Source organism: Odontesthes bonariensis, chromosome 9 (genome assembly GCF_027942865.1).
Source record: "Odontesthes bonariensis isolate fOdoBon6 chromosome 9, fOdoBon6.hap1, whole genome shotgun sequence".
Taxonomy (NCBI): domain Eukaryota; kingdom Metazoa; phylum Chordata; class Actinopteri; order Atheriniformes; family Atherinopsidae; genus Odontesthes; species Odontesthes bonariensis.
The window spans coordinates 10,891,078-10,904,839 of record NC_134514.1 but is presented as its reverse complement, the minus strand read 5'-3'; the positions used below and the strand labels follow the sequence as shown (position 1 = coordinate 10,904,839).

The 13,762-nt window shown below is 38.9% G+C and overlaps 1 protein-coding gene across 6 annotated transcripts in view; it reads left to right on the top strand.

Moving 5' to 3' along the window:
• The first annotated feature begins 766 nt into the window (after nt 1–766).
• The window catches only part of frya (furry homolog a (Drosophila)), a 47,909-nt gene continuing 34,913 nt past the window's right edge, over nt 767–13,762 (top strand). For 2 of the 6 annotated variants that reach the window (XM_075473100.1, XM_075473099.1), the window contains exon 1: nt 5,355–5,763. In XM_075473100.1, the coding sequence (XP_075329215.1) occupies nt 5,583–5,763 (181 nt within the window). In that variant the 5' untranslated portion in view covers nt 5,355–5,582. Of the gene's footprint in view, nt 868–5,354; nt 5,764–9,640; nt 9,794–12,763; nt 13,020–13,762 lie in introns of those variants that run through there. The other 4 variants (XM_075473104.1, XM_075473101.1, XM_075473103.1 and 1 more) reach the window with 3 other exon arrangements.

The following is a 13,762-nucleotide window of genomic DNA, read 5'->3' as shown; positions in this document are numbered from 1 at the left end:
TGGTAGGGTTTTGTATATTTTTTCTATGTTTATGCTTAGTGCCGTAGCCTTTTCACTTGCATTTGCTGATTCAGCAACAAACTGTGTTCACTCACAGTGAATTTCAGAGGTGTTCCTTAACTCACGCAGTGATTTCCACTACAGAGTCAGTTTTTACTGCAGTGTTGCCTGACGGGTCAGGACATCATGGCTGTTCAGTATTGACTGTTGTCCTTGTCCCTTATATAAAGGGATTTCTCTGGATTTTTCAAGTATTTACAATGAGGTTAAATAGAGTTTATTCATTTTTAAACGGTATATATTTAAAAAAAACTGCATAGGCAAATACTTGAAGAATCCAGAGGAAATCCTTTCACCTGAAGGTCACTCTGGACATTTGAACATACGTTTTGTAATGGGCTCCATAGATGTCCTATTGTTTGTACTGAAATGCATTCACGTCACGTTTTCTTAAGACTGTTTGATTTCATAGTAAACTGTTTAATATTTGACCTCAGTGTCATAGCAATAACCTCCACTGCAATACTGTTGTATCTATAGCCTAATGGCATTAGCGTTTAGGATTCCCTATTAAATTAAGCAGAAGGCAGCAGATGTGTTTTTAAGCGGATCGCATGCCCCCGAACCAGGTCATCGTGCAGATTGAAGAAAGCCGAAGCTTTGCATGTTTTTCATTATTCAGGAGGACATGGACGAAGTGGCTGATGGGGGTGGAGTCTGTATCTGCAGAGCTGATGGAGGAAGACCCACGGAGAGGAGTGCATCCTAACAAGTGGAGCTCGTGGAGGGACTCTGAAACTGAAACTTGGACTCACTTCGGAAGTTGGGATGGAGTAATCAACATAAACTTACCTGCTGCTGTCGAAGGTATTTATCATACGCTCAAATGCTGATTGGTTGGCAGTTTTTTGTAGTTTTCTGGATTTTGTTGTTAGTTGTGTTCAGTTTGGAGACAAGGAGATAGTTAACCATTTGTGGTGTTTTTTTCTGTGTGGTTTTGGAACAACTTTGGCCCTTTCGGACTTAAAAATTAAACTAAAAAAACTTTGTTCTCAAAGTGATCAATTATAGGTCCTATAGTCGTCATTTTACTTGGTTGTGATTAATACAGATGACTTGTGGTCTAAATAAGGCAAAAAGTCATTTTCTTTCTTTTTTTTCTATTATAAAGGGAAAGCTATTTATTTTGGTAGTTCCAAAATCTACTCGTGTGGCATTTGCGGCATCAAAGCGAAAGTTTCATTTAAGCCAAACCCAAGCTAACATCCCTCTAATATTCAACATGTGAGACCTAATTACCCGCAGAAAAAAATCCAATAGATCAACAATTCCTATTGATCCTTTTGCAATTATCACTTCTGAATCATTCAGCTGGGAAACGTATGTGACACTGTCTGTATTGTGAGTGAGAAAAACATTTTATTACAGGATGACATGGAGGGATGCCGAGGTGCTTGTTTTCCCAGCACTGTCAATAGAATAACTTAAATCCAGCCTGGTAGATGAGAGTCTTAGATTGTTCTGCGCATGTTTGTGTTTTTTCATGCTAATCTGTTTTTTCCACCTTTTGCCAAAAAGTATGAGTACTATATGAATTGGGTGACTCAAAGGAGATCTGTTATTCTTAAGGTCGAGCTCTGCTATTCGACACACTACCTGCTTTTGTATCCCCTCTATTACACGATACAGCCCCAGTGCAAATCTAATGGATTTCTTGAAACTGTGTTTATTTTTCTGTCTTTCTCTGTGTTAACAACATTTAGTAATACCTGACTTCTTATATGCACACTTTTATTTAAAAGTCAGTGTTCTCTGTGTTTGTTTGACATGGATAAACATATTGATACTACATTGTAAATGTTGATAGTTATATTGCTGTAGTTGCAGTATGGTCAGAATGAACATAGATGATCTAAAATATTTCTAATATTGTCTCACATCAATTAGAATTAAATATAGCCAGAGCAGCATTATATGTCAGAGCAGCATTTCTAAAAATTAAGTAACTTTGCACCCTTCATCTATTGCATAAGCCAGGCAGAAGCTTATCTCCTCTGATCTTTAATCACAAGGATTTCACTGTGTCAGATTTTTTCTTTTTTCATTTGAGGAGACTTCCAAACTCTGACTCATAGATGTCCTCCAGCTTCCTTCTACACATCTTTGTCTGTTATTTTGTTTGGTTCTGTTTCGGCAATCCATACAAAACAAATTTGTTTGTGCAGACGTGTTCCATAAATAGAGTTGAAATGACTTGACATTGTTGTTACTCTGGGGAAACTCTGCAAGTTTTGCGCATGTTAATGTGAACCAAAAATGTCTCTCACATGAAAATTCTGAGACTTTGCTTAAGTAAAAATATGAGTGCTGACTTTTCAAACCGTTTCAAAATGATCACCTCCAGCATCTCCAGAAGACATCAACACCTGGACTGTTTGGGCATCTTTATAAGAGATCAATCCTTGTAATCATTTCCAGCCCTCCCTGGTCAAAGAGACTGTTCTTTCCTGTAGGCTGCTGATACAATAAGGAATGTTACAGCACAACTCAATATGTCCTTCCTTTTTGATGTTTATGATCCTTCTGAGTTACTCAGATAAATCCCACGGGTGTCCTTGCAGTAAAATAAACTGAATCAAGATATAACGGTATGCGGTCCAAGCCCATATTCATGAGGAGCAATCAGTCTTTTTTATAAGAAGCATAATTACCTCACTGTACATGGATATGCTCTGTGTTCAACTTTTTTTTTTATTTCGAGTCCACAGTGGCAGCATGTGTTCAGTGTGAAGCTCCTCCCTCATGAAGTTGATAATAGGCATGCAGAGCAGGGAACAGGTGCTCTTTATCCATTTATTTGCTGCCCTTGAATAGTCCTTTTGTGTGCTGACCCAGAGCAGTATACAGAAAAGGTGACTGACTGAATAATTACTTACTCTAGATGCCGGCTTTTTGTTAGCTTTTTTTCTTAGTTGTTATGAGAAGTAATTTGTGCAAAATGTGGAGATGGGTGAAGCCGAAAGATCAGGTGATAGTTAAAAGTTGTGAGAGGCTGGAACAGCAGATACGTTTGACAGGTTTGATACATTTAGACACTTAGTTGTCATTTTGTAGTGTTTAAACATCCCCCGAGGACAATAGATTAATGTTGCTTTCTCTTTGAACTTCTATAGTGAACACTTCTGTGAAATGTACTACTTTTATACACACCAATACTCTATCACTTTAATTCATAAAGGTGTCTTATCTCTATCCAGCATCAGCTCTCTCAGTGCACTGTGTTTTTCCACTTGTTGCACGAGAGTGTATTCAAGAGTTCACAAGCATTGCTCTTAACCTTCAGCTGGTTCGTGCTAACATTAGGGCCTGATATCTATCAATTATTCATCACGTTCTGCTCTGCCAGTGCAAATCTAAATGTGTCTCACCATGGAAACGGCTTCTGGCTCCACCAGAGGGTGTTGGTTTCAGCGGGAGGGATGACTCCAAACTCGTTTCCATGTCCAGGCAGCTCTTCGTGTTTCTCTGAGTTGTTTGACTGTGTCCACTAGTCATTACATTTTATTCAAAAAGTTGGATTATGTCCTCACAGTTGCTAAAGAAAGTGATACAGACGTGGTTAAATGGCTAAATGCTACATTATAATACTACAAGGCTAAGCCATGCAAATGTTGTGACACAGCTTTATTGGTCCACAAACAAAGTGCATAATTGCACAATAGACAAACCTTTTGTAAAATAAATTATTATCAGTAATTCAGTTTTTTGTATCAGCATCTAATGTGCTCTAAATGCACAATAATTGTAAAAAATAAGTAAATTAGAGTAGACTAATGGCTTCATGTCCTTTCTGCGTGTCCTGAACGATAAGTGTGGTCTCATGGTGACAGATTGCTCTAACAAGAATCAGATAACACAGCAAGTCACGAAGCAGGTGGCTTAAATATGTGGCTAAATCTATTGTTACAAATAACTAAAATGATATTGTTACTTGTCACTAGAGGGTGCACTGTTACTATAACATCCTACAATACAGTACAGTCTTGAGTTTTAGATTTCTCATGATTATACAACAGTAGATTCTTAAAATCTTAAAAATGTGAATCATAGCTTAAATTGAATGATCAATTCCATTGATAATGTGTTCATTTGCACACTCAACAAATTAAGCATACTTTCCTTGTTACTAGTTGGAAGTTTTTCAATAATTCAATCCAAATCATATCTTTTTTTATTCATTTGTTTGTGTGCAAACACACATTTTTGTGTTTTTTTTACGTCTTTTCTTTAATTACTTAAAATCTGCCTCTTCAACACTAAACAAAAAACATGACTTTTCTTTGCTTGTTCTTTCTTTAAGAACAACGTGAGGGTGTTTTAAGTAGGTCATGATCGGGCTCACAGGAAGATGTAATTCAGACTCAATAACCCTTCAGGAGAGACTGAAACATGGTTAATCAACTTTGGTGTTTTGGACAGCTTTCACTTGTGTGTTTCATGAAAAATGTTTTCTTTAGGCTACCTTACCCTTCCACAGGTGCATGAAAAGTGACAACTGCTAGAGTCATTCCAATGAGTAAAAGTTGTTGTCAGGGGCTCCCTGTTATTGTCTGTTGACATAATTCAGTCTTGTATTTTCAGCAGATCGTGGAGCGAGTTATATGTAAATGTGTTGTTTGACTAAACCTTTTGCAAACATATCAGTGGCATGACAAGATGACTGTGTAGGCTGATTGTTCCTTATTCCAACTGTTTTTTCTTCCTTAAACAGAAAACGCCTTAATTTCTCTGACATACACTGGGTGTTTGTCTTGCTGATGTAGGTCAGACTTGGAAAAACTGGTTCATGTTGTAGGTGTGTCCAGTTTGTGTTCACTTGTTCACTGTGGTTGAAAATGACTGAATTGACAATAAGCTGCAAGCTGTGCGGATGCTTGTCTGGCTCTGTTTCTTTTAAAGCCACTGAGAAAGATGACAACACAGACTGTCATATAGAAGACACTTTTAGAAACATACAGATGATTTGTGCAGAATGAGTAGGAATAATTGTATTTGTCAAGCATATCAGAGTATGGGGAAAAGTTGTTGTACACCTTAATTCTGCCAGGAGCAAGATGTGCCTGTTTAAATGTTGATGTGTTGACTACAAGACAAATACAGGATATTTATTCAGGACTGCCTCATGGGCATACAGTAGGCAGGGATTTTGTAGCTGTCTGACCAGCCTCTCTGTCCCTCTCCCGCCCTCTTCAGTGATGACTTTGCCCCTCTTTTCTCTGCCTCTTGCCTTTTTTGCTGAAAAGAGGAGGGGCAGTCCAAGTAATCCAATACCTGCCCAATTCATGAATGTTACTGTAAGTTGCTGAACTGCCCTGACAAGTGTAGAGGTTAAAACTCATTAGGAGGCTGAAGCTGGCAACACTGGCTGCATCTGCACAGCTGAAATTTTCTACACGGCTCAGAGAAGGAAGTTTAAAAGGGCAAGAAAGGAGGAGAGTGGAGGACTGTGGAAAAACCTGGAACTGCTTCAAATGACTCCTTTAGAAGAATGAAAGAAGGCTGTAGGCTTCCTGCCATCAAACATGTCTTTGGAGGAGAATGCTGTGAGAGACGTGGCTGAGAGTGAGACGGATTGTTCTGAGGGAATGGATGAGGCTGTCCTGGGCCGCATTTCCAGCTTACCTCCGGAGCCATTCCCACCCAGAGACTTCAGAGGGAAGTTTAAAAAGATGCGCCAAAAGAAGAGGCCCACCATTCTTGAAAGTAGGCACAGTTTTAACACTTTTTACTAAAGCTGTGGTGATCAGTTCGAGACATTGTTTTTAATCTGTGAGAGAAGGGATTCTTGAAAAATGCACTGGACAAGACTGCCAGCAGTTGGGCCACTATATCCATCACTTTGTTAAATTCCTCGCCTCCTTGTGATATTTGTCATAGCTGTGTAGGAATCTAGTGGCTTGTTAATAATGGACTCAGGCAGGTGGGGAGCACAGTGCACATTTTAATGTAGTTGACCTCATAGTCAAAAATTAGCCTTGTGTCTGATTACACTGTCTAAAATGTCTAAACATGTGAACATCTTTAACATTGCGAGTATGAAATATCCCAAACCTGACATGAAAGGGGAACATTAAAGATTAGAATTTCTGTGCCAGATAAAGAAATGATGAGCGCGAAGAAAGAGGAGAAGGGAGTGAAGGGTTTCAACTTGATAACCACAGAAATGGCTCAACTGGACAGACATACCTCACATTCCTCTCCTCCATCAGAGCTTGGTAATGCTTTTAATAGGTGCTAAATGTGGTAGTCCCTTCTTTCCCACTTAGAGTATATCAGAGAAAGATGTACACATTCATTGTTATGAAATCTGACTTAATCAGCTTCTCTTTTTGTGTATCAAGATTAAATATAGCTGATGGATAAACAGTATTACGAAACCATTTTTTTCATCTTAAGAGCTGATACAGATCCTATCCAGTATGCCAGCAAACAGTCACTGCTGTATGTTCAGCTGCAGTTACCCTGACAGGTTTAGACAAACCCAGACAGTGTTATGCTATGAACACTGCCTGTGTGTTGGAATTAGGTCTGACATTTTCATGTTATCCAGTCCTGGATGACATGCCGTGATACTGACAACGACTGTTCTTCTGATCTGCATTGACAGATTAGGTACATGGAAAAGCACATGTTCTGCTGCATCACTTGTTGCTGCTTCTTAAATCATAGGAAGTTTGTTCCTTTGGGACAGGAGAACTGTTACCACCCTTCTGTCACTAGTTTGGATAAGTGATATTTAAAGAGCTAGTGCACCATGTAAGCTCTTTTGTTAAAATATCCATGCAATGCAGGACCGCTGTCGATGATTAAAAAACAAGTTTAAGCCTGAAAGTAAAAGTTTTAGTTTCACATTAAGCTGCACAGTTATTTCAGGCATAACTATGCAGTGCCATTGAGTTTCATTGCTTTAATTGCTTTAAGTCTTGTTGAAAAAAATGCTAAAATTATTAATCTAGAGAAATTGCATTCCCGTTTGCCCCTTAGGGAGCCTCTGACTGTACGATTCAGGCAGACCAGTTTATGAATGATGGATAAGGCGTGAAAGTTAACTCTGTTCAGTGTTTAAAGAATCCATTTTGGTTGGTTTCTGTCAGTAATGAATGTTTTGCTTATCGTGATAGGCCAAGCATTTCCTCATGATAAGTAAGATTTGTTTAGAGGAAATACTAAGTGAAAGATGGCTTTCTGAACTTGCCCAAATCATGTAGAACAACAATCTCAAACATTTTGTCCTAAAAAATAAACTCATGATCAAAATATTTGACAGTTACATAGAGAACTGACTGCAAAGTCCATTTAACATGGTGATATACAATAATTTAATTGTGTCGTGCTTGGTGTAACTACTCAGTGGTTATTTTAGAAAAGATGTTTGCTGGATTCAATGTTTATTGATTGTAATTTGTGTCTAAATTTACATTTGCTGGGTAAATTGAATCTGTAGGACGGATCCTAATTTAGACACACCCTGCTGAGGACCCCCTAAAACCAGTTATAATGAGAAAATATTTAAATTAATGGTTTTAAAAGGAAGTGTTGCACTGTATCTCTGAGATATTTTGAAAATATGTCAGACATGTTATTAGAATATCAGGAAATTGTGTTAGTTTGTGAATAAAAGGGTTTCATATCTCTCCTTGCAGTCATGACCCTTTCAACAAACAAGTGTGTCAGAAGCAAGTTTGAAATGCAACTCTCTTAAAATGATGGAAAAAGTCACAGCAGCCTATTTCTTCATGTACTCAACACAAATAATCTCTGCTAAGTGATAGAGAAATTACACAGAAGCATGCAGTATTTACACTTACACTTGCATATGACTTGTACCACTAGATTACCACGGGAAAAGTGCTGTCTTGGCTACAGTCAAGACAATGAAGCATTGAAATGCATGTTTATCAAACAGTGCAAACACCAGTGACGGCCTCTCCATCGCAGAGTGTGTTATGCAATCAAGGTCAAGTGGCTGTCGCTTGACGGACAGACAGAGCTCTGATAGGATTACACTAAGAGCACTGAAAGGCAGCAGGCGGAAGGGGGATTGGTGGATGTGTTTATAGTCCATTTGCCTGAAGACATCAGCTTTTCACATAATAAAAAATTGTGCTTGTGACAATTAAGTTTTTTGTCATCTGGAAAAGTCAGAAAGTTTCATTAGTTTATTTTCCATACGTGCTTTATCCAATTCAGGGTCGAGGGGGGCTGTGAGCCTTTCCTTGCTACCTCCGAGCGAGAGGCAGGGTACACCCCAGACAGGTCCATGACAGAGACAAACAATCATGAATGCTCACACTCAATCTCGTCAATTAAGACTCACCAATAAACCTAACATGCATGTTTTGGGATGAAAGAAGAAAGCCAGAGAACAAGATTTGAACCAGCAACCTTCTGCAGTGCCAACCACCACACCACTTTACAACCTCAAGAATTTTATCCTGGTTTTATTATAGTTAAAATATCATGAAAGGGAGTGTATAGTATTCATAAAAATTATGAAAAGAAAGGAAGGAAACTTACATTGATTGATTGATCACACCTGGAAGTTTTTTTTTTCTTTTTTTAACCACTCACTCTGATTTAGCTCTGTCAGAAAGAAAAAGAAAAAGTTAATTGTGTTTATTAATTGTGCTTTGTTTTATGCAAAAAGTATTTAAGAGATGATGGGTGGTATTTGTTGATTAATTAATTACTAACAAAAAATTGTCTGTAGAATTATTTTGTCAATTTATCATTCATCAATGGCATCTATTAAGGAAAATGACAAACTCCTCTTATGTGTGGATCTGCTGCTTTTTTATTTGATCATGCATGATTAAAATACTCATGATCATCATGCATTTGACTTGTTGGAAGGACATAATGATCAAGTTTAAGATGCTACTGTGAGCTCTTTTTTATTTTGTGACCCTTTTTAGGTGAGACTATAACTCTTTTAGTAATATTGGTTCACTTACTTGGCAAATGGATGTATTTGCAATTATTTGACTGCTGTTTAATGATGGTGCTGTGAAGAAGTTGCTGGGTTAAAAGCCAACAGTTCATCTCCTGCTCCCATGTACGTCCTCTGCATTCACTTGCTCTCATCTTACTGACTGATCAATTTAAGTGACTTCCAGATGTTTCCTGTAATGTGTCATGCTTCCTGAATTCCCAATCCCCTTTCTCAGTGTTTTTGACCAGTCGAATTTTCCCAGTCATGCTGAAAGACACACAAGCCCAGCGCTGTCATCATCATCATCATCATCATCATCATCATCATCATCAGACCCTGCACTCAGACAAACAGTAGTTATTATTAACTCCACTCCGCTAAGAGGATTGCTTCCTGCACTCTCAGCCTCTACGCAGTTATTTAAAGGCAGCTTGCGTTGCCGCCCACTGCCTGCCACAGCTTTAGAGAGATAGAGAGATGTTGAGAGAACATGGAGGGAGGGTGGGGAGAGAGACACACAGGGCTGACAGCCAGAGACGGGACGCAAGAGGAGGGGTAAAGCAGGGCTAGTGTGTTTTCTCAGAGTCTCGTCAGCACAGCGTTGCGTGTGCGTCACAGAGAAGTGACAGCAGGCACTACCTGCTGGTCCCAGCTCAACTACTGCTGCTGCTGCTGCTGCTGCTGCTGCTGGAGGGAAACCACATCTAGAGGGGGGGCAGAAAGCTGCAGCCATGGCCAGCCAGCAGGACTCAGGCTTCTTTGAAATCAGCATCAAGTCCCTGCTGAAATCACTGAGTGGAAGTGAGTAGCAGTATGTCTCTTGTTGTTGTGCTCAGTGGATGGAGCTGACTGAGGCTGCAGCTTTTTTTGGGACATGACTTTTTAGTCTTGTTTTCCTAGTTTCCCACAATTTTAGTGTTCAGCATGCCAGTAGCTGCAAATAATCTTTACTGTAATTTTAGTAGCAGAGCACAAAACTTGAAACAGGGTTTAAGTCGTCTCTCAGTAATGCAGGAATTATTGCTGCTCATTATCACAGAGGCGCTCAATGTTATGGTTCTGCTAAATGTTCTTAGACTTACCTTAGCAGTATTTCTTTTAGTGACGATGACTCTTCCTCTTATTTCTACTGTTTTCCCATAAATCTTAGCTATTTCAGTTTAGTCCTTTGACAGAATCTAAACAGCTCTTATAGGTGCAAGGACAGAGTAATAGGATTAGTTGAGGTTCAGCTTGGTTACATGTTTTGTCCATAGCTCACAGCTTCACTGCCTTCCACTGCAAGGGCTGAGATGGAATACAGCCTAGCTTCTGATTATTGCACCATTCTTTTTTGTGAGATATGAGAGGTTGCTGACAGTATTGGTCCTAAAACCAGCAGAAATGTTGAAAAACAGGCATGAAATGACACCTAAGCAATTTGAGCACAAACCCAGCTATTTAATATAATTAAAGTTACAATCTAAAGTTTGAAATGCTACAGCTCCATCTCTCAGGCATTGTAGCACCTTGTATATATCAGTTGAATCTGCATGTAAAGAGATACCATAGAATGTGGTGTGCCTTTCCACACATTCAGCATTTAGCCATCTCCTGGTGATGTTGCATAATCCTCACAGTGGGTCACTTTGCTAAAGTGATAAAGGCACAGGCAGGCAATGCACCAGCATTTAACATTTTTATTAAACACATGATCTCTTAATCCCATCTATCAGCACTTATGTGCAAGAGCTGTTATGTAATGTATGACAAAGTGGCAGCAGAAAAAATATTGACGATAAAACTTAATCTAAACACACTGTAAACTACACATCACCTGCTGATATGGAAAAGAAAAAACATATTTATCTTTTCATTATTCATTGTAGGCCTTCAAAAGGATCAGGATTGAGTTTGCCCCTGCAACCAGCATTACATGTTTTCTTGCTGTATGTCAGCTACTGTTTGCATTGTGACCACAAGTTTAACACTCTCGAAACCCTTTAGAAACAGGTTTTTAATAAGTCAGTGTTTTCAGCTCTGATAAAACAGTGACAAACAACAGCACAGAACAGGCATTGTGCAGCTGCAGCGTCAGGTCTAGTGTCCGAACTGCTTGAAGGCCAACCCTCTGTCAGCCAATCTGATCAGGAGATGACTCTTCTGATAATTAAACCTGTTCTAGTTTGATTTATTTTCTTTATGTCTCTAACCTTTTTAATATCAGCACTCTTTTTTGATTTGTAATTTCAGTTATAATTTAGTGTCTGTGTCACATTTAAGTCCTCGAATCTGTAATACTTCTGCTCTATTTTTGAGGAGCCAAAAATACTATTTAGACAGTTACTAAAGTTGTACATAAAGCAATCCATTCCGTGATGCTGGAAGAGATAGATGCAGGCTTTTAAACTTATATAATTGGCCTGAAACGCTCTCTCACAGCAGGCAGCAGCTTTCATTTGATTTCAGCTCTAAAACATCGCTGACAGTCAATAGTTTGAGACCATCAGTTTAATCTGCTTTTTACAGAGCTCTTCACTCTTCACTCTCCACATTTTAAAATAGACTCTTTTGATAAATGCTTTAGCTAACAAAACTCAGCTTAAACTATTATAGAAATGTAACAAGTTTTTTAGTGCCCACAGAATATTTTTATCAAGTGAAATTTGTTACTCAAATGTTATTCTCAGTGACTGTTTGTAGGTAATTGTACTCAGCATGGCACATCTGGATATTAGCAGAGACTCTTCAGCAGAGAGTCAGTTATTTTCCTTCTCATAATGGCCTAAAACAACCTTCAACATTTTCTTATCAACTGGCCAATTTTTGGAAGAAATATATACACTCAGGAAGAAATATATACACTGAATACGGTGAATACTCTACAGCAGGGTAAGTTTCTGTCACCTGCAGGGCTACTCAGTCACAAAAAGCAGTGTCAGTGTATTTTACAGAAGCTAAACAAAGTGTTCTCAGAGGTCTGTGTGCACACTGGAATTTGTGGTCCAGTTAAAGAGTTCAGGGGTATCTAAATATCCACCCACTCTGTTCACAAACGGCTGCTAGAGTGGCTGTTTACTCAGCGGGAATGTCTCTCTGGACTACATTATGTGTATGCTTGTGTATGAGATGCTTGTTAGCCTGGTTGCATTGTCCTCCTGGGAGCACCACCATGCTCAGGGTGTTTCCAGCTTGGGGATGATGTAATGCATGCTGTGCCCGAGCTCCTTGTTTGCAGAGTCACATGTGAGACTTACAGAGCCGAGAGCAACAGAAAAGGGCTTAATATGCACACTGGTTTCTTTCTTTACCTCTCATCTCATGGGAGAATGAGGGAATTTATCTAAAAAAATATGTTGATTTTATTCTGATTAACATGGTGCAACTTGTTATGAATCAAATGTGTTTGGTCACAGACTCTCTGTAGCTGGCAAGTAAGCTAAAACCATTGCTTTTATGACAAAACCCTGAAAAATGAAAGTTTTTACTGCAGTTAAATGACACTTGGTGAAGCAGTGCCTAATGAAGAATGGTGTTTACACACTGTTCATCTGTACCTCATGGTTTAGATCACAGATGTGGAGGTATGGGGATGGCAGCTCTGTCAGTATAGTGTTTACCCCAGGATAAATATAGTGTTACAACTATGCCACCATAGCATGTTGGACCTCATCACTGTGTAGCTAAAAATTCCCGCCTGACCTTCACTCTTGGAAGGCACCAGTTGGTCACAAGGCAAGAGGAAGCCATAGCAGAGGCAGCTCATAGAGAGAGATAGAGATCTACAGTAGCAGTTGTGTGGTCTCCTGTTCCAGACAGTACTCTGATTTTTTAAAACACACCCGATGTTGGCTTTGTGCACCATGGAAACTATACCCAGGAGGACAGAGCCAGCTGATACACAAGACATGGAATTTGGTGGATTCTACTAGCAAGCGTTTGTCTCAGTTCAGGACAACCCTGTATACCTTATCCTCCTTCCCCACTATGGACGGCACAGCTGTTTGCTGGAGTAAGGCCAGTGTCATCAGCTTCATCAAGGGTCTGGGTAGGTGCTGGGTAGTGAGGGAAGCATTTTTTTAAACCTTAAAAGGTCGTCACACATGCTGGGAATTCCTTGAAAGACGTTCAAATCCTTCATGTCCTGTGAGGTCATGATGGCCAATAATCTGTGTTCTGGTACCAAAGTTATTAGTCAGCCTTTTCTTGTCAGATTTATCAGAGCTATGTACTCTGTAATATTTCTAGATGGAAGTTAGCTTAGCTTCTACTGTTTCTCTGTTGTATAGAACATGTGCTGATATATAACCTCCCCTTCACTTTTGTATATTTATGTAAAGCGGTTGAGGTATTTCACTAATGCTGCTTTTAGCCTCTCAACCTTTTATATGCAGAAAAATCTTTCAGCTTTGGCAAATTAAATCATTAAATTGATTTACTAGTCAGCTGATTCCAGTGTTTCTTGCATGTTTTTGTTTTTTGTTTGGTCACAACTGCATAACATTTCGATTTGAAATCTTATAAAGCCTTCATGTCTCGTACATGTTTTACTGATACTTGGATGGAGATAAATATCCCCCATTGCAACATTTTTTTTTTCTTATTATTTTTGGATAGCTGCAGCCATCTCAGTTATTGTTTGTTTCTATTTTTTTTAAATCATATTACTTTGGCCATTTAGCACTATACCTATAAATGTCTATGATAATATATAAGAGTCTTGGAGAAATGTCCTGATTAATAATGCAGAAAAGATGCAGAAAAATGTGACAAAATCCAAATGTGACTTAC